Source organism: Jaculus jaculus, chromosome 18 (genome assembly GCF_020740685.1).
Source record: "Jaculus jaculus isolate mJacJac1 chromosome 18, mJacJac1.mat.Y.cur, whole genome shotgun sequence".
Classification (NCBI taxonomy): Eukaryota; Metazoa; Chordata; class Mammalia; order Rodentia; family Dipodidae; genus Jaculus; species Jaculus jaculus.
In genome coordinates this window covers 193,457-214,786 of record NC_059119.1, presented here as the reverse complement: position 1 = coordinate 214,786, position 21,330 = coordinate 193,457, and the positions used below count along the sequence as shown (strand labels likewise).

At 35.6% G+C, this 21,330-nt stretch overlaps 1 protein-coding gene across 5 annotated transcripts in view; it reads left to right on the top strand.

Moving 5' to 3' along the window:
- Pcdh15 (protocadherin related 15) overlaps positions 1-21,330 on the top strand; it is a 1,075,820-nt gene that overhangs the window by 900,742 nt on the left and 153,748 nt on the right. For all 5 annotated transcript variants that reach the window (XM_045137141.1, XM_045137139.1, XM_045137140.1 and 2 more), the window contains 3 exons: positions 10,278-10,357; positions 15,260-15,353; positions 20,704-20,832. In XM_045137141.1, the coding sequence (XP_044993076.1) occupies positions 10,278-10,357; positions 15,260-15,353; positions 20,704-20,832 (303 nt within the window). The remainder of the gene's footprint in view (positions 1-10,277; positions 10,358-15,259; positions 15,354-20,703; positions 20,833-21,330) is intronic.

Here is a 21,330-nt window from a genome sequence, read left to right as displayed (position 1 = left end):
AGGTGCAGTCTTGCACCCCAGTCCAGCTGCAGAAGGGATACTATGTGTTGAGTTTACTTGCTTAGAAAATATTCTAGTGGACTTGGTGGAACAATTTACTGGCAAATTCTAAACTTCAACCAAGCAACATACAGTCAATAAAAATTAGCACTAAGTATGAAACTGTGGTGATTAAAACAAACAGATAGTCTTATAAAGCCAAATTCCCTAAGGATTTGTATTGTTCTACACCCTTAATCTTGTCATCTGGGAGGTAGAGATTTCTGTTCTTCATTGGGTTCCAGGTCAACCTGGATCTGGATCAGAGCCTGCCTTATTAATGATAGAATCAAAAGACAAGGACCCTATTAATATGAAAGCACTAAAGGCAACAAAATTCAACCCCTAAATATAGGTTATTTGAGAATGGTAAAGCCAACTAAGAATATATTACCCATAATGTGCCCTGACAAGGAAAGAAAGATTAGCACTTTCAATGCAGGCCTATGTACCTGTTTTTTGTTTTTGTTTTTGTTTTTTGTTTTTTGTTTTCAATCTGCCTCATTACCTTTTGGGGTGGCTTCCAATCTCACCAATGCTGAGTGCCCACCTCACTTCTTCTGTGTTGTCCTGTGGAGCTGGACCTCTGCTCAGCTCTGCTTGCTGTGGTGCACTGGGATCTGATTGCTAGAGGTTCCTGGTTCTGATGGTGCAGTGTGGGGGAGTTCAGACTTCTGAAGTTGCTCACAAAGTTCCACCTCTATCCCTTTCAGTAGCTCTTTGGTTGATCTCAGCTGTCTTTACTTCTGTTTTCTTAACTTTGCAAGGAAGCTGATGAAATTGAAAAATTCTTTTGTTTGGTCTCTGCTACTGCCTCTGCTTGGCACTCTTGGTAGGGTGGTGCCAAGTGGGTGCCCAGATCACATGGATCATGCCCTTTTCCTCCTTTCTGGTGTATCTTGGTTGCTCTGGCTTCTTCACTGTGTCTAAGAATAACCTATACTCCTTCACTTTTCAGAAGAAGAGTGTTTTTTGCTAGGGTTTTGCTTAAATCCCTCCCTATGCTGGTTTGGTGTGGCTCCTATGCCACCATCTTACCCAGAAGCACTGAAATATTTCTAATAACCATCTATGGCTTCGGGGTGTGCACTGTCCCAAAATAGTAGGTTTCCATATACCTTATTCACAATATCTTGAATTTTGATTACCCTCCCTCACACTTCTTTTACTCAATCTCTTTCCCTGACCTCATTTAGCCCATTCCACCCTCAGTAATCTGTTAATCTACTTACATATATACAATACCTTCCCCTTAAATCCTCCCCTCTCCTCCCTCCATTATAGCCCTTTTCTAGCTTACTGGCCTCTCCTAACGATTTTTACTCCAACTCACATACAAGTCAAAACATTCATAACCAGGACCCACATATAAGCTATTATGAATTGAGCAGCTATAAACATGGTTGAACAAATATCTCTGCAGTGAAGCATGGAGCATTCAGAGTAAATGCCCAGTAAGGGAATAACTGGATCAGTTGGTAGTTTTATATTCACCTTTTCCAGGAACGTCCATATTAACTTCCATAGTGATTGTACAAATTTGCATTCCCACCAACACTCTTGTTAATTTCTAGCTGTAAAGCATTGTGATCAGATATGAAGCGGGAAGTTACATTAGCTTTCCTGTATTTATGGAGGAATAATTTATGGCCTAATATATGGTCTGTTTTGTAGAAGGTTCCATGGGCTGTTGAAAAGAATATGTATTCTGTAGAATTGGAGGGGAATGTTCTGTAGATGTCCATTAGCTCTTGTTGATATATCATGTTGTTGAGCTCCCTTATTATTCTGTTGATTTTCTGTTTGATGATCTATCTATTGATGATAGTGGAGTATTGAAGTCCTCAATATGATGGTGTTGGTGTTTATTTCTGTTTTGTTGTAAAGTAAGTTTGGTTTTATAAACTGTGATGCACCTGTGTTTGGCACATATTGATTTATTATTATGATGTCCTCATGTTGGATCATTCCCTTGATGAGTAAGAAGTGGCCTTCTTTGTCCTTTTTTTAAAAAAAATTAGTTTGTATTCAGTGAATACAGCCATATTGGTACCATTGTTAGCATTCTCCCTGTCCTCCCCCCTCCGCAGGGACCCTCCTAGATGGGGAATATGGGTAATGTGTCATGGGGTTAGCCACCATTTATAGGTAGGAGACAATGTTTCTGTGTATAATGACCCAACATGTGGCTCTGACATTCTTTCCACCCCCTCTTCTGCAAATTTCCCTGAGCCATGCTGGGTTCATTTTAGGTCTGCTTCAGTAATGAGGTCTTGTGAATCTCTGTGTCTCTGGATATCAGCATCTCAAAGACTGTACAATAAGGTGGATGGGGAGGGAGGGGAGGAAGAGGGAGGGGGTGGGGGACACAAAACTGGACCCAAATGGCAATGGTGCCATACAATTCTACATCCTAAAAGACAGACCAAATGGTTGAACCTTTACCAGACCCTTAGAGGGAACACCTGAATCACAAGACCCTGGAGAGAGTATGATGAAGACTGACCTTAATCTTCTTTGTCCTTTTTGATTTCTTTTGGTTTGAAGTCCACTTTATCAGACATTAATATAGCAACACCTGCTTGTTTATTATTTCTATTTGCTTGGATTATCAACTTCCATTGTTTCATCCTGTGGAGGTGTCTGCTTTAGTGGTTTGTTAGGTTTCTTGATGATATCAGATAGAAGATTCCATTTTACTGACCCACCCTAATAACTTTCATCTTTTGATGGGTGAGTTAAGACCATTAATACTTAAGGTTATAAATGTGAGGTTCAATTTAATCCCTGCCATGATGGGGTGCTTTGAGGGGTTTAATGCTTTCTTGGGCTTTGTACTGTTTTGAGCCTCCTCTAGTTTATTGTGTTCTTATCTTGTAGGCATTTGAAATTGGTTGTTTCATTCTTCTGTGTGTATTATTCCGTAAGGTATTCTCTGTAGGTTTGGATTTGTGTTCACATAATCATAGAGCTGACTTTTATCATGGAAAGTTTTCCTTTCACCATTTATTATGCAGGATACTTTTGCTTGGTACAGTAGTTAAGGTTGGAAGCCATAGTGGTTTTCTTTTTTAATCTTTGAGGTGCTCCAATTGGGGTACTTCTGGATTTCATGGTTTCCATTGAGAAATTGAGGTAATTCTGATGGAACTGACTGTGTCTGAAGTGAGTTGTTTCTCTCTTTCTGCTTTTAGCACTTTCTCTTTGTTTTTATTGTTTAGAGTTTGAACAATTATATGAATTGGAGAGTTTCTTTGGTCCTTATCTGTTTGGTATTCTGTGAACTTCTTGTATCAGGATGGGCCTTATTTTTTTTTTTTGTAAGATTGGGAAAATTTTCTTCGATAATTTTGTAGAATATGTTCTCTATGCCTCTGGCCTGGACTTTTTTCCCCTTGTAGTATAGTCATGATTCAGGCGTTTGGTAATTTTAGAGTAACCCACAGTTCCCTCATATTCTATTTGTATGATTTTTTTAAACATAGCCAAGTGTTTGGTCTCCCAAAATTTCTTCTGTCTTGTTTTCCCACTCAGAGGTTCTGTCTTAATACATGAGTGACTTTTTTAGTGAGAGCTTCTAAAGAGGTTTTTAAAAAACTATTTGATTTTTGTTTTCTGGTATCTTTTGCTACATTGTTTCCATCTCCTTTTTCAGCTACAATATCAGGTTAAGATTTGAAGCTGGTGCAAAAGACCTGCTTCCCAGCATGCATGCAGTGTCCAGGCCACCCCACACCAGCAACAGGAGTGCCAGGGCCAGGGAACTGGGAGGTGGGGAATGAATTGGGAACTCTGGCCTATTCATATTGTGCACATGCCCTCTGGCCCAAGGGATCCTGAAGCTGAGGACCTACGATGATTTGTGAGTTTTATAATTTATTGAAGTTATTTTGACACACCATCTGTCCTGGGGAATTTTCTATGTGCTTATGAGAGAATGCGCATCTTCAGATGCTATTTGAAATGATACATTCTGTGAATTTCTGTTATGCTTATCTGGTCTATGATCTAAGTTCATTCCAGTGCTTCTTTGGTGATACTTTGGCTTGGATACCCTTTTATAAAAGTGAGGTCTTGAAGTTCCAAACTGATCTGTCTGTAGATCTACTGTTTGTACTTTTGAGAACATGTCAATGTAAGTGTTATATGTACTGTTGAATTGATTCCTTATTTGCTCTATAATGACTTTTCTTTCTAGTTTCAAAGTTTTTGACTTAAACTGTTTTATTTTATATACATATATCAATTACTGCTCTCTATTGGTTTCTGTTCAATGAAGTATCTTTTTATATCCCTTTATTTTCAGTCTCTTTTTTTTTTTGTGAAGTCAGTTTCTTGCTGACAGAATAATTTTGGTTCTCGTATTTCCATTGTTTTTCCATTCACACAATCTGAGTCTTTTAACTGAGGAATTTAATTTTTTTACATGTGTTGTTATTGACATATAAAGACTGAGTCCTGAATTTAAAAAATTTTCTGGTTGTTTTATCTATATCTTCCTCTTCCTCTCTCGCTTATATTTGTAGATTTTTTTCTGTTGTGTTTTCTCATGGTTATTAAATTTGGCTCTGTTTCTCTTTGATGTATTTGCTTTTCTAACAGATTTTTTTAAGAGTATATATGTTTATGTATATGTAGTTTTTATTTCTTTTTTTTTTGTAATTTTTATTTATTTATTTGAGAGCGACAGACAGAGAGAGAAAGAGGCAGATAGAAAGAGGGAGAGAGAATGGGCATGCTAGGGCCTCCAGCCACTGCACACGAACTCCAGATGTGTGCGTCCCTTGTGCATCTGGCTAACGTGGGTTCTGGGGAGTCGAGCCTCGAATCGGGGTCCTTAAGCTTCACAGGCAAGTGCTTAACCGCTAAGCCATCTCTCCAGCCCTTCTAACAGATTTCACAGTATCACCTCTTATCATGACAATATTATTTCTTTACTTTTTAGAGAATGAAGTTTATTAAGCAGCTTTGAATAATACAGCTGATGGTGATAAGTTTCCTTAGTTTAATTTGGTCTCTATTTGAAAATCTTTATTTCTTGTTCATGTCTGCAGGATGGAACTTTGAATGCTTCAATACTTTCTCCCTTTCCCTATAATATTTTTTCTACTTTTACTCTAATTCAGTTCACTTAAATTTTACTGAAGACATAAATTTTTTGTTTTTATTTTTTTCTCTCATTATTAGAATTGGACAGTTTGACTGCAGTATGCTTTAGTAAGATATTTTATTGTGTACCTCCTAGGGACCCAAATGTCCCAGAATGGCCAAGTTTCCAGGTATTTATTCATTGTATGGGTCTTCTATGTCAATTTCCTTCTCTTCATCTTCTAGATTCTCATAATTTGAAACATTGTTTATAAAATTATGTCACATTCATGTTTGAAACTTTGTTCATTATTTTTAATTTTCTAAAAACTTTCTTTTTGTCTGATTGCATAAGTGAAGTCCTTCCTTCAGGTTCACAGTCTTCCTCCTGCTTGATCTAATTTGTTGAGAGGCTTGTTTCACCTTTAATCTGACTTATTGAGTTACACAGTTCTGAAACTTTTGTTTTATTTCTTTATGTCATCTCTTTGTTGAATTTCTCATTTTTATAATTAATAATGTTACATGTTATTTGTATTCTCTTGTATATCATTGTGTTTCCTTGTGAGCAGTTTTTATGAACTATTTTCCAAACATTTTATCAATTTCTAAATTTGAGTTTATTGCCAAAGAATATTGTGTTTTCTTAGAAACATCATATTTATAATGTTTTCATCATTGAACTTATATTTGCCTGTATGAGTTACTGTATTCATTGTCATGACAAAAAATAAATTAAAGAATAGAGGGTTTATTTGGGCTCACTGTTTGACAAAACTTCTTTACATCATAGCAAGGAAGATATGGCATCAAGAGCAGGAAGTTAGTTGGTCACTTTGTACCCATATTTAGGAAGAAAAAGACAAGAAGAAAGTGGAACATGTCATAAATCTTCAAGTCCCACCACTAGGGATTCATTTCTTCCTGGAAGGCTCCACCTCCTTAGAGTTCCACCACCCTCAACCTTCCCAAACAATGTCATGAGCTGGGGACCAAATGTTCAAACATATGAGCCTATGGGGGATATTTTACTTTTAAAGCACAACATAACCCATCTGTTCAATAAGCTGTCTGTATCAATTCATAAGAGCATTCATAGAAAAAATATTTTTTCCTAAAGAGATGTCTTAGAGGTGGTAGGTTACTTGGGCTTGGGTTTCAGCTGGAAATGGTGGTACAATCGCTGTATAGCTACTGAAGTTGATGGCCTTGGGAATGGTGTGTCAAAGCATTTCAAGAGGCCAGGAAGGGTATAAATACTACAACCCAAGCATATGTGGTACATTCAGCTGTGGGAGGTGGCACCTGGTGTGGATAATCCAGTGGATTTAGGCATGGACAGTGTAGTGTACCTACATTTTATCAGTGATTTCTCTGTTTGTCTTCATAGGACAGGAATATGGCCTTTTGAGTGTGCTGGGCAGGAGTACTACAGCACACATCAGGTATAGCAGGGAATAATTTAATTTTCAAGGGTTGAGCCAGGGTGAAGTTATTCAGTGGGTCCCAGATATGTGGTGCTGGTAGAATGGCAGCTATTAGAGGTAGGGGCTGGCGTGATATGTCTCATTTCATTTTCTGGATTCTGTGGGGGCCTTGAGATCCTAACAGCATGTCTGAGTAAAGTGCTACTGTATGTGCAGCAAATACCTGTCAGTTTATAGGGTGTGTAGAAGTAGAACAACAAATTGTCCAGGAGAGTGATGCAAGGTTGTTGGGGAGGCAGATGTGTGGCTTTGGTCTAAAATGGTACCATGTAGCTGTAGCCTAAGAAGAGTGTTATAGTAATCCGATTTACCTGGTAGAAAGTGTACTGGTATACATATAAGGACAACTCTCCAACTGGACTTAAATTCTACAGTGGAAAAATTATACATATCACTAAATTAAGTAGATACAATTTCTAATTTCTTGTTTAAATGTTTTAAATTACTTATTTGCTTGCAAAGAGGCAGGGGAGTATGCCAGGACCTCTTGCCACTGCATATAAACTTCAGATGCATATGACACTTTGTGCATCTGGCTTTATGTGGATACTGGAGAATCAAATCTAGTCTGGCAGGCTTTGCTAGCAAGTGCCTTAACTGCTGAGCCATCTCCCCTGCCCTCACTTCTAATTTTATGATATTTATATTCTAGAAGGGAAGGAAGAAAATCAATACAATGTATGTTATATGGAATTTTAGAAAATTATAAGAACTATAGGAAAATATAGGAGTAAATTGCAGATCTAATTTAGACTGGATTAAGTTTCTTTATGTTCTGACAGTACCAATTCTGTACAATATTAATTTACAAAAGTGTCTAGATATGTTTCTTAAGATTTCTGGTTTACAGAGGTTACCCTGTGTACAACAAATAAATATTGATGGCTCACTTTTGACCACTATTCACATCTGAGTGAATGTACACTTATATTAAAATACTATTTATTTGTTTTTAAAAAATATTTTTATTTATTTTCAAGGAGAGGATAGAGAGAAAGAGAAAAGAGGGAATTGACATGCCAGGGCCTGTAGTTGCGTGTGCCACTTTGTACATCTGGCTTTATGTGGGGGATGGTGAGTCAAACCTGGGTTGTTAGGCTTTGCAGCCAAGCATCTTAACTGCTGAGTCATCTCTCCAGCCCTAAACACATGTTGGAAATGAACATTATAAGGAGATACTCTATGCCTTCTTAGTCAAGCACATTTCAGTTGGCCTCCTAAGCAAAAGATAATTAATCCTTACCTATACTGAAATGAAAAAGAGGTGTTTTGAAGGTATATCCTTCTCATGTGCTACTTTCTTTTCTTTTCTTTTCTTTTTTTTTTTTTTGGTTTGCAAGGTAGGGTCTCACTCTGGTCCAGGCTGACCTGGAATTGTCTCAGGGTAGCCTCAAATTCAGGGTGATTCTCCTACTTCTGCCTCCTGAGTGTTGGGATTAAAGGCGTGTGCCACCACTCCAGGCTCATGTGCTACTTTCAACACAGTTATAATTTGAACCACATTTCTTTTTGTCCTATATTTAGATGCATTCACATATTTCAGAATTATATATATGTGTGTATATATATACATATGTATATATATGTATATGTATAAATATATGTATATATACATAATTTATACTTTTGTTATATTGAATAAACTGCCTTTTAAACTTATTTTAAAATGTGACAACTATATTGGAATGAAAACACAAAATATTATAACTCCATATAAATAGAATGTATGTTTTAATTCATACTGAAATATATTAGTAAAGACTATCAATTTATTAAAAGCTACAGTTTCACATCAGGAGTGAACACACAGTTCTGCTAGCTTCTTTCTTATTGTTATTGTTACTTTGTAAGTTGATATGGATGAGAAGAAGCAGGATTTGGGAGTTTAGTTTTTCAAACTGAAACAGTGTTTCATTCATAATGGGGGCTAAGGAATTCTGTTTAAAACTTTGAAAATAAGATGGATTAGGGCTGGAGAGATGGCTTAGCAGTTAAGCACTTGCCTGTGAAGCCTAAGGACCCCGGTTCAAGGCTCGGTTCCCCAGGTCCCACGTTAGCCAGATGCACAAGGGGGCGCACGCGTCTGGAGTTCGTTTGCAGAGGCTGAAAGCCCTGGCACGCCCATTCTCTCTCTCTCCCTCTATCTGTCTTTCTCTCTGTGTCTGTCGCTCTCAAATAAATAAATAAAAATTTTTTTAAAAAGATGGATTAGACAAAGAGAGAGAGGAAAGGAAGAGAGAGATATGAGAATCTTCAATACAAAATTACTATTTAAAGCTATGTTCTTGGAAGAAGTACAAAATACTTCTGGTAGAGCATTTGACTGGAAAATAGTGAAGGTCCAAACATTGCAGCAAACTAAAATAAAACAATTCATAAATGAAGAGAAATTATGCAAAAGGAAATGAGAAGATTATATTAGTAATGTCAGAAACACATAGAACATGACATTGAAGGGTCCAGGTAAAAGAAAATTGGTCATGGAGAAGGAAGATTACATAACCCTACAAAGCTTTGCTCACAAAAACTGGAATATAGTAAATATTCAGTAGTTTACTCTTAAAGAAACTTTTACTGTTTGGTTGTCCCTGGAACCTGGAGAGTGCATGGCCCTAGATAATTCTGATCATCATTGGTCAGTGGCAGTCAGAGGAATATCCCATGACCAGGCTATGTAGCACATGTGGGAGACACAACCTTTCTGCCCAAGTGGAAAATGATTGCATACTGTGATGTGATTGGCTAGGAAAGTGACTGTTTATCCTGTGTAAGTATGAATGTCTGCCCATTTCCAGTTCCCTGCCTAGAACAGTACTAGTATCTCTACCAAGGCTGTACATCCAAATGAAATTCATCTCAACTTGCGTGATAATCTCTTCTGTCATGCCACACAAATCCCTCTCACAGACTTCATATATATCTACATTTCCTTCTTCACCCATGACTTCCATTTGGGGATTTAATGTCCTATAGATAAAAGAGATTATCAAAAGCTTTTAAGAGTCAAACTGTATAGTTAGTGCCACAAGATGTAATTGACTCTATTTTGGAGAAGAGTGACCCAGGATTCAATATAAGAAGCTATATGTTTGCTCTTAACCAACTTAGGAAGGAGAGTAAATACCACCAACAAAAAATTATTGTTTATTGAAAATTTATGATAAACAAAATGTATTAGCCTGAGTTGTATTATTGTAGTTCCTTAATTTGTAAAATAAGAAATTTAAAAAGTCATGTAATTAATTGATAAGAATGGCCTAATTGATAACTTAGGCACTCTGACTTCCATTTAGGATCCTTAGAAAACTGTAATGACTTGTATATTATTCTAATATGATTTGATCAGGAAGAAAAGTGTTTAAATAAGATGCTTATATTTAATCAATTATTCCTATAGCCCTATATATATATATATATATATATATATATATATATATTTAAATTGCAAATGTAGATGTGTACAAAATAAAATAAGTTTATTAAATTAAATTATTTAAATAATTAAGACCTTTTCCCACCACATACGACTATATTTTCAGAAATGTTAGATTCATTGGGAAATTCCTTACTCAACCTAGTAGTCCATACTTTAATCTTTATTGTCATTATTAGTATCACCTTTCGAGAAGTAGTTGGTAATTGAATTGTGTTTTCTTTCTGAAGGCAACTGATCGAGAGGGGGACCCAGTGACATACGCCATTGAGAATGGAGATCCTCAGCGAGTTTTTAATCTTTCAGAAACGTAAGTTACAAAGGAAATCTTTTATAACCTAATTCTCTCCCCCATTTCTAATGTTTAACAATTAACAAGAGAATAGACTTCGATTCAGAGACTTTCAGCTGTTTGTGGCTTTATTTTACTTTTTTTTTCTATGAATGTTAATGAATGCTGGAAAGGCTATTATGAACCCAGAAATCTCACCCAGGAGATAGTTTTTATTTTTTTAGACATTTTTCCAAAGTAAAATCCCCTGAGGTGGAAATATTTTCTTTACAGGCATGATTTGGGACAAATTAGATGCCTTTAAAGTTGTTACTACTGACAATGACAAGGCATTTCTTCCAAGAGAAATAGCACCAACTTGTTAATTCAAAGCAAACCTTATTAGCAAGTATGTTACATACACACTTAAATGGAAATAAAAGTCCATCCTTTGCTTCTGGTTTCCTAGACATGAATTAAAAAAAAAGAAGCCAGGCATGGTGGCGCATGGTGGCACATGCCTTTAATCCCAGCACTCGGAGGCAGAGATAGGAGAATTGCTGTGAGTTCAAGGCCACCCTGAGAATACAGAGTGAATTCCAGGTCAGCCTGGGCTACAGTGAGACTCTACCTCAAAAAACCAAAAAAAAAAAAAAAGAAAAAAAAAAAAGAAAAGAAATAATAACATTCATGCTTAAGGTCTCTGAGGTACATCAACATCATTTTCCCTTGCCTTCTGAATACATATGAGATTATTTCAATCATAGTTATTGAGAGGACTGGTATCTGGCCTTGAAGAAAGCATTTTGATTTCCAGAGATCACATGCTTCACCACTGTGTTCTCAGGTGGTCAAAAGCAGTATGTCAAAGACCTACTTTGAGGTGTGATATTCTGCAGTCTTTGGAACATGTGGTGGCTCCTGCAAACCAAGAGAGCCATGCATAGACCACTTAATCTTGTGAAGGGTACTTACAATTTCACACTGAACAGGATTTTATAACAGAAAATGAGCTATACCTAAGAAACCAGAGGTAGACAGTAACAGTGTCCTCCACACACTTGAATTTCAAAAATGAGAAAATAATATTTATTTAGAAATAGAAAGTCAGGCTGGGGAGATGGCTCAGAGGTTAAAGAAGCTTCTTTGCAAAGCCTTCCTTCCTTGTTTGATTCTATAGTACCCATGTATAGCCAGACAGACAAAATTGGTGCATACATCTGGAGTTCATTAGCAGCCACAAGAGGCCCTGGCATACTCATAGTCATTCTCTGTCTCATATAAATAAATATTTTTAAATACTGGAACACCCTGACAATCTGAATTTTTTCCTATATGAACATCAGAATCATAAATTCAAATTCATAAATTATCTACCTTTTATAAATACTTTTACTAAGGTCTATAGAAGTGTTACTGTTATAATAGACCAAAGAATCCAGATGTAACCCTTGATCCTTGGGATCCATTGCTACCTGAGAAGGGTTTATCTGATTAGTCAGGCATAAACTTCTCAGTGAGCAGCTTTTTTTGAGAGGACATGGAGAGAATAAAGTTGAATCTCTGACTAACACTAGTCACAAGAATTAACTGAAAATGGAACACAGGCCTCAACAGAAGAGATAAAGCTATGTAACTCATAGAAGAAAACACAGAAAGAAATCATTATATGAATTAGGAAATATACTTTTTACATAAAATTCACAAATAACTCATAAGAAGACGTATTGGTTTTCATCAAAAATTTTAAAGTAAAGTATATTTCAAGAGGCACTATCATTGATAAGAAAGACAACTGACACACTGTTATAACTTAAGTAATATATATGATAATCAAGTATAAAACACACATAACAAACTCAAGAATAAAAAGAAAAGACCCTAATTACAAATGGTCAGAGGATTTGAGGAGACATTTCAGCATATAGATATAATACATATATAAAGTATCTAACATATTCTCAATAATGAGAATATAGAAATATGTCATTCCTCATTCTAGTCATCAGAAAAATGCAAATTAAAATATAAAGATATGCCGATTCACATGTACAAAGAACCAGTATAAGAAAAAACAATAGTAGATAAAAACCAGAATATAAAGACATTGGAATCCTGGTGCTTCTAATGAGAATGTAAAACATACATTTTAAGAGCAGTTAGGAATTTTTCTCAAATGTTTAAATAGCATGGCCACATATAACTCATAAATTCTATTCATAGCTACTCATGAGAAATGAAAGTCATACATCTACATAAAATAGCACAATCATCTTCCTAGAAGATGTTTATACTGACAAAAAATAGAAAAAACTCAAATATCCATATATATATGAAGAAATAAATAGGCATTTGTGTATACAATGGAGTTTTATTCATTAATAAGAGGGAATGAATTGGGGAGACATGATTCAATGTTAATGAAATAACAATGCTAAATGAAATAAGCTAGTTACAAGCTGTATTTGCTGTGTCATTTCATTTTTAGGTAGTATCTGAATGGGAAAAATCTATAGAGAGAAAATGTAGAGTTGTGACCTGAGAATGAGAATTAAGAGAGATTAAAAACTGTAAATATTGTGCCTGATTCCTTTCATTTAGCCTGATGTTTCAAAGACCTTCTGTCTGGCAGTATGACCAGTTCTTTGTTTTTGTCTCTTCTGTATAATATTTCATCATGCATAAAAATAATTTTTCACTCATGCATTAATTGAGACATTTGAGCTTTTCTTATTACTGTAAAAATATTGCTATGAACATATACATGTGTGTTTAAGTACAAGTTTTCAGGCTGCTAATTTTCAGTATATGCTGAAGAGTAGAATTGCTAGGACATATTGTTATTCTGTGTCTTAGCTATTTGAGAATAACTTTGTATTTCAAACAATGACTTCACCATCTTCCATCCTTACCACTGAATTGTGAGAGTTACTGAATCATTTTACATTCTCACCACCAATATGTGAAGATTCAAATTTCCTCCCATTTTACCAACACATGTTATTTTCAAGTTTCATTATTATCAGAGTTTTACTTTTTTAAAATTACACCAATGACAACCAATATGAAGGGATATTTCACTTGCTTTCCTCCACATTTTCTTGATGCATGATAATGTTTAACACATTGTTATGAGCTTTTTGTCTATCATTTGGGAAAATATTCAGATCCTTTTTTTGCTTATTGAATTGTCCTTGGGCTAGATTTTATTGTTTTATGTAATCCAGAAAAGGATGCTTATTAGATATAGGATTTGCAAATATTTTCCATTTTTCTACTAGTTTTTCAGCTTTTTTTTTTTTTCTGAGGTAGGGTTTCACTCTAGTCTAGGCTGACCTGGAATTCACTCTGTATTCTTAGGGTGGCCTCAAACTCATGGAGATCCTACTGCCTCTGCCTCCCGAGTGTTGGGATTAAAGGCATGTGCCACCATGTCCATCTTCACCTTCTTAATAATTTCTTTAATACACAAAATTGTTATAGGTTTAATATAGCTATTTCCATTTTTTATGCATTTGGTACCTCATCTAACAACCCACTGATGATGTCAAGTCATAAATACTGGCCCTTTTTTCCACCTAAGGTATTTTGGCACTATTTCTTAAATTGTAATGATTAACCCAATTTTATTTAATTATTGCTTAACATGAGGAGCAATGTACTTTATCTTTTTTGCATGTATATTTCCAGTTCACGGTAAATCTGTGAGAAAGGCTTCTGTTTTACTGTGACATGGCTCCAGCACCATAGTTGAAAACTGATTTGCCATAAGTATATGATTTTATTTAGAATTTATACATTTGTCAGTGGTCTACAATACACTTTTGAATGCCTCAGTTTCCTGAGAAAATATCCATCAGACTTCCATACCAGGATTCTGAGACTCTAGTACATGCTTTAATCTTTGCCTCAGGTGACTTGGTTCTTCCTTGCTTTAAGATTTTCAAAGAATGCAACCCCTTTGTACCTCATGTGAGTTCTGAGTTAAAGGAAACAGAGTATAATATTGTGCATTACTTCTTAAGTTTAGATGAGTATAATTCTTAGTGATGGATAGCTCTGTTCCCTCTACAACAGAGAATAGGGTTTCAAATTGCAAATTCTACTTCTGTCCTCAAGACCAGCATGAGTCAGAAATGGGAGATGGCTTAGCGGTTATGGAACTTGCCTGCAAAACCACGGGATTCAGGTTTAATTCCCCAGTACCCACATAAAGCCAGATGCACAAGATGGTGCATGTGTTCATTTACAGTGGCCAGAGGCTCTGCATTCCCATTCTCTCCCCCCCTCCCTCATTCTCTCTTTCTCATAAATAAATTAAGTAATTTTAAAAAAGAAATGGGGACAAACAAAAGCAAAGCCCCATAATGCTCTTCTGAGATTATTTTTGTTAAGAATTTTTGATACCTGTATGTATGTGGTATGCACATGTATATATATTAGTTTGAGAGTGACATGCACTAAAATGGAGCAAACTGATTTAGCTAGACTAGCTACCGAGCAAGTTCCTGTTACTGTCTCCTGAATGCTGGGATTACAGTCATATACCACCATGCCTGGCATTATCTGTGAGTGCTGAAAATCCAAATTCAGGTCCTCATACTTGTATGGCAAGCACTTTAACTTCAGGGACATCTTCCCATCTCCTCTCCTACAATTGTTAATATTTTTCTTTGTCAGTTCTTTATTTACTTTTCCCCTACGGTTATATCAAAATTGCAATATTTCATTTGTGGGGAGGAAGGTAATCAGTAGGGAGGGGATAAAGACAAGAGAATGTAATGGTGGGATTGAACATGAACAAAGGAGAGAGTGAGAGAGCAAGAAAGAAAACCTCCAGTGGAGGCATCTTTAAATCCAGCTAAAGAGTAGATCTCTGTAGTAAACATGTTCACTGAGATGTACTACATCTTTTGTCTTTTGTTTTTTCTCTGCCACTAGTACTGGGATTCTAACCCTAGGGAAACCCCTGGACAGAGAGAGCACTGATCGCTACATTCTCATTGTCACAGCCTCAGATGGCAGGCCAGATGGGGTAAGTATTCTCAATTGGAAAAAGTTTTCAAACAGCATTAAATAAATGTAGAATCCTATAGCTCTACCATCTAACATGAAGTCTTACACTCCTGAATCATTCTTTTTCACTAGAGCTAAGTTCTCCTTTTCCAAAGGGCTCTGTATTATATGACTATAGACCCTTGTGCCTTGTGATCAGTATTCCTCTAGCTCACAGTCAAGCTAACAAACATGTCTGTCATTGTGGTACACCACGCTATACCTTTGCCTTGCTATTCTGGAACTCCGTTAACACACATATGTGTGCACACACACGAACACCACACAGATTCACACATGCAAAAGACTTCAATACACTCATAATAAGAATTACGAAGGTAGATGGATTAGTGGTTAAGAGACTGGCCTGCAAAGCCAAAGGACCCAGGTATGATTCCTCAGTGCCCATGTAAGCCAGAAGTACAATGTGGTCTAGAGTTCCTTTGCAGTGGCTAGAGGCCCTGGCATGCCCATTCTCTCTTCCTCTCTTTCTCTCTCCCTCTTTCTCTCTCAAGAAAATAAATAATAAATAATGAAATATTAAAAGTAATTAATATGTATGTGAAATCTCTTCTCAATATTGTTATTCACTGTTGTAGTCAGCTCCAGGTTTCTGGGATGAACATAGAAGCAGACACAGCAAGGATTTTTTTTCAGCTCACAAATCTAAGGGAAACTCCCATCAATGGCAAAAGAAGTTGCTTATTTCCATACACTCAAGCAGAGAGGAATAACTGCAGCAAGCAGACACCAACAAGCAGCAAGCATGGACCACCAGAGCTCAAACTGCTCTTCACACACCTTTGGACTGGGATGAAGATCCACCCACAGTGACAAGCCTCTTCTAGCAGAAATCTACCAGATAGGAGCTCAAATATGAAGTTTAATTAAAATGTCTAAGTATAGGACTGCTTACAATGCAATCTTCCAGACACAAAATGGTCATAAATATTCATGACCTCACAACGTCTGGCACTACCTACCCAGGACCCTCATAATAGGAGGAAGAGATGATGACATCCAAATAAAAGAGAGACTAATTGAGAAGGGAAGACGATATGATAGAGAGTGGATTTGTGAAGAGGAAAATGGAGGAGGGGAGGGAATTGTCATGGTTTATTCTCTGTAATTATGGAAATTGTCAACAAAAAAGTTTAAAACAATGCCTGAGTATATGGGGCCATACAAATTATCACAACCAAACTACCACGATTATGATTTAAACCCCAGATGAAATTACCTTTTTAAAAATTAAAACTACTTATTTTTACAAAACTTTTCTGTGCAGGTATTTCCATATTTAAAAGTGAGAAATACCAAGATCACTCATGCAAATTTTTGTTCCTCAGTTTTGTAGTCCATGTTTTTCTTATTGTAAGCTTATTCATTGTGTTTTCATTAGATTTATATTAATAGACAACTATTAAATTTATCTTTAACAGTTGATTCATTTTGAAATTTTTAACATCATGATTATTGTCTACTTCTAAACTAATGTACAACAAAATAAGTTATTTTGATAGGCTCAAAATATCTATGATATAAAAGAAAGGCAGATTTAAAATGCTTTTAATTTAAAAAAAAACTGCTTTTTAAAAATTATTTATTTATTTGAGAGAGACAGACACAGAGAGAAAGACAGATAGAGGGAGAGAGAGAGAATGGGCGCGCCAGGGCTTCCAGCCTCTGCAAACCAACTCCAGACGCGTGCGCCCCCTTGTGCATCTGGCTAACGTGGGACCTGGGGAACTGAGCCTCGCACCGGGGTCCTTAGGCTTCACAGGCAAGCGCTTAACCGCTAAGCCATCTCTCCAGCCCCTAAAAAAACTGGGCTGGAGAGATGGCTTAGTGGTGAAGGTGCTTTTCTTCAAAGGTTAAGGAGTCAGGATCAAATCCACAGAACCCATGTAAACCAGAGGCATAAGGTGGGACATGTTTCTGGAGTTCATTTGTAGTGGCTGGAGGCCCTGGCCTGCCCATTTTCTCTTTCTCTCTTTCCCTCTTTCTCTATCTCAATTAAATAAATAAAAAATTTAAATGTTTTTAATTAATTGCTTTGTATAGAAATCAGTGTCCATTTGATAACTATACTATGTAATAAAAAAGTGTGTATTCAAACCATGTCATACCAGTGAAATATCTACTTGGATTGATTGAGGTCAGGATATCTATTTTGAATAATAATTCATTATTTAAAAGTAAAATCTAATGGAATTTCAAAGGGGAAAGTGTTGGGGGGGAGGGAAGGAATTACCATGGTATTTTTTTTATAATCATGGAAAATGCTAATAAAAATTTAAAAAATAAAAAATAAATTTTTAAAAAGGCATGAACCAAAAAAAGTAAAATCTAAGACCTAATTAAAATCAATAATGATCACAAGTTGATGAGTCTTAGTATTTAATGCTAAAATACAAAGAATTATAGCTAGTGGAATTATGACACAACTTTTGAAAAATAAACAATAATCAAATCCACTGAATAAGAAATAAATAACTTTTTGCTAGATTTGATAGTTTGAAATATGTTTAATTGTGACAATTCAAATTGACTTTCAAAAAATTTGTAAATAAGGGTTTCCTGACATTTAATCTTTTATCTTGCCCTTATTAAAGTGATCATCATTTAGATCAACTTAAGAAATGTACAATATCATGTTATAGCTAGATAGTAAATAATTAACATCTTTAAAACAACACACATAGAAGATCTAAGGTATAGCCAAAAATCATGCAAGGTATTATTGATTAACCAAGTTACCTTACTAGAAAAGGTCTTCAGTCTACTCAAGAAAGCTAGAATTTATTCTACAGTCTTTATAATTTTACTTTGCTTCTAGAGGTATGCATTCTTTTCATTTAATGTAAAATTTACTAAAATATTTTGAAAAGCTAAGCAAAGTGGTCCATCAACACCAGACCTTTTCAGTGCAGATTACAGGTCTTATTACCTATGTTGTTTTTCTTGGTGACGCAGTTCTCCTTTGTATGACTCAGTCACAGACCAGGGATCCATGCTAGTCTGAAAGCCTACTGTTATATAGGATAAATAATGAGAATTTAAAACATTACGGTGATTAAAAAAAAAAAAAACAGTACAGTATTGACAGGAGATACACACAGGCTGTCATAAAAGTATGAGGAACTTTGAATAAAATCCAGCAAACTAATTATGGCCACACGTAGACTTTGTCTTCAGGCTGTCAAATTTAATACCGTGTGCACCCTCAGGCAAATTGAGAAATAGTGCAGTCATAAAACACATTTAAAACCCTAGTTTCACCTCTAATACAACTTTTAAAGAAAGAATATATTATTTTGTTATAAAAACAGTATAGCTTTCTTGTATAACATATGGAATTATATAAGCCAAATAAAAAAATCTGTATTCCATTAGTCAGAAAGCTTAAATTTTTTCTCCAAAATGGTTCTGTCCTGCCTCCTCATAAGTGTGTGAAGATCAGGCATATGTTAAAATGTATATAAATGGAATTGAGTAGCATTTTGAACGGAATACATTTGCGCTTGGTCTCTGTCATTCCACCTTATTTGTGTTCATGTGATTACTGATGAAAGTAGTTCATCTTTTTTGTGTTTTGTCTTGCTATGTTTTGTCTTGCTATGTTTTGATTTTTCTCACTATGTAGCTCTGGCCTGGAACTAGCTATGTTGACCAGTCTGGACTCAAACGTAGAGCAATCCCCTTACCTCTGTCCGCTAAATACTGAGATTATAGACAAAAATCACCATACCTGGCAGTCATTCTTAGATGACATATCATACCATTTTATGTATAAAACATTATATAAGCATTTACTGTTGATGGAACTATATAATGCTATTTTGGCCATCTTTAAGTCTTTAAATCAAAGTTTTGTTGAACTATAAGTACATATAAATCATACCAGAGTAGCTCTGAGTTATCAAAGGATAAGCCATCAATGAACACAGAGAAATAAGCCCCTATCATTAGATAATATTTCCCTACTCTGCATGGTGATGTCTTAATGACTACTGCACATTTTATAGGAAAAATATGGAGGTTTAGACTAAAGTTCTATTGCCATTTGGATTCTACAAGAGAGGTAGTTCCCCTCAATCTAACTAGAGCTTGACTGCTACGATAAATCTGAGTAAAGCCTACACTGGCTGCCTTGCACTACAGCCTTGTAGTGAGGGAGGAACTTCACTCATCTCAATAGAAATAATGAAGCATACACCTGGCTTCACCAACTCAGCAGCTAAGAAATCAAAGTTTTGACCCCTCTATCTTATGATGGCTACACAGCCTCTTGAGATATAATCACTCACAGATTCTTTTCAAGTTTTTAGTCTTGCTGCAAGTCACATACAGGTTCATAGAAAAATGTCTATAGTTTTAATAAATATTCTTGTGGTGCTGAAGAAGGAACATATCTATGCTTTTTAAAAATATGGGCAACTCTCACATGAATGTCATACTCTGCTTCTTCCTCCAATATTTCACTAGCATGTAAATAAATATATGTCAGTATCATTCTGTACTATAGTTTCTATTTTGTGAGTTAAAGTTTCTTTCCTTCTATATTTTCTCTCTGCCACCTGTGACTTGCCCTAAATTGTTACAGAGGTAGCATGCAGACTGTGTCTCAAGTCACGAAGATGGATGTGTTGTGCCTGAGACAATGACCCATTTAATGTGTTCTGGTTGCAGTGGGCCAGGAATTTGCCTGTAATTAAGTAATGCCTACTAAAGAGAGATTTATCTGCCCACCATCATCACCAGCTGCTTTCTCATAAAGTAATAATTTTAAGACTACTAATAATTTCATGAAGAAAATTCTGTTTATTTGTAGACCTTTAAAATTACTGATTTTAAAAAATTATTATTTGCTTATATGAAAATACCTATTTATATACCATAGTCCTTTATAATATACATACTACTTTTATACAACAAAATACATTATGTGATTAAGAAAACTTCAGGAATGGTATATTTCAGGGATAAAGGGCGCATGTGCACATAAACAAAAGCTCACCATCCATAAAATATGAAGAAGCTAAAGGTAGCAACATTTTCTAAAATGCAAGCTTCCACAAAGTACTTGACATTTCCCAGAAGTTGTTTGTCCTTTAATATCATTTGCTTTCTATAACTTTTTGAGGTGTTTGAAAATTACTTCTTTTTCTTTTTTATGTTTCTGTGTTTTAGAAACCTGAGGAGTAGGAGTGGGAGGGAGACACTTTTCAGATGAGAAATGCCAGCATGACTACTTGACTGAATCAAAATAAAAGGAGTTTCTCTTACATCATGTCTTTCCTTTTTTTTTTTTTCTTTTTTCCTTTAAGACCTCAACTGCCACAGTAAATGTACTGGTGACAGATGTCAATGACAATGCTCCTGTGTTTGACCCTTATCTGCCAAGAAATCTCTCTGTGGTGGAGGAAGAGGTTAATGCCTTTGTGGGTCAAGTAAGGGTAAGTTGAGTAATTTTAGCTGTGATGTGTTTTGTTAGATGCCTAATTTCTTCCATTGCAATGTTGAAGGACAGGTAATATAAACTGTTAAGTGACTTAACAGGACATTCTTCAAGATTATTTTATAAATTTGACTCCTTTCTTATTTAACATAAATTTTGTATTTTCTGAAAAAAATACTTTTAGAGAATTGTGTAACAATATACTATGCGGTAAGTCTTATTTTCCACCTTAAAATACATAAATTCCAACATGTATTTTACTTAGCAACCTATCTTTATCCTCTGCTTTTTGTTATGTGTTTTATACACACTCTTTGACTAGCATTTTAGGAATTTATTTCTAGGCATGTTCTCCCAGTTCCTGTCTGAATATGCATGGTAGCCAGATTGGGCAGTGTTTGTTTGTAGTGCTAGGAAGAGCCCTAATGGCTTTGTATATCTCAGGCAAGCGTTCTACCATTGAGTCACATCCTTAGCTCTACAGTGCCTTGGATGA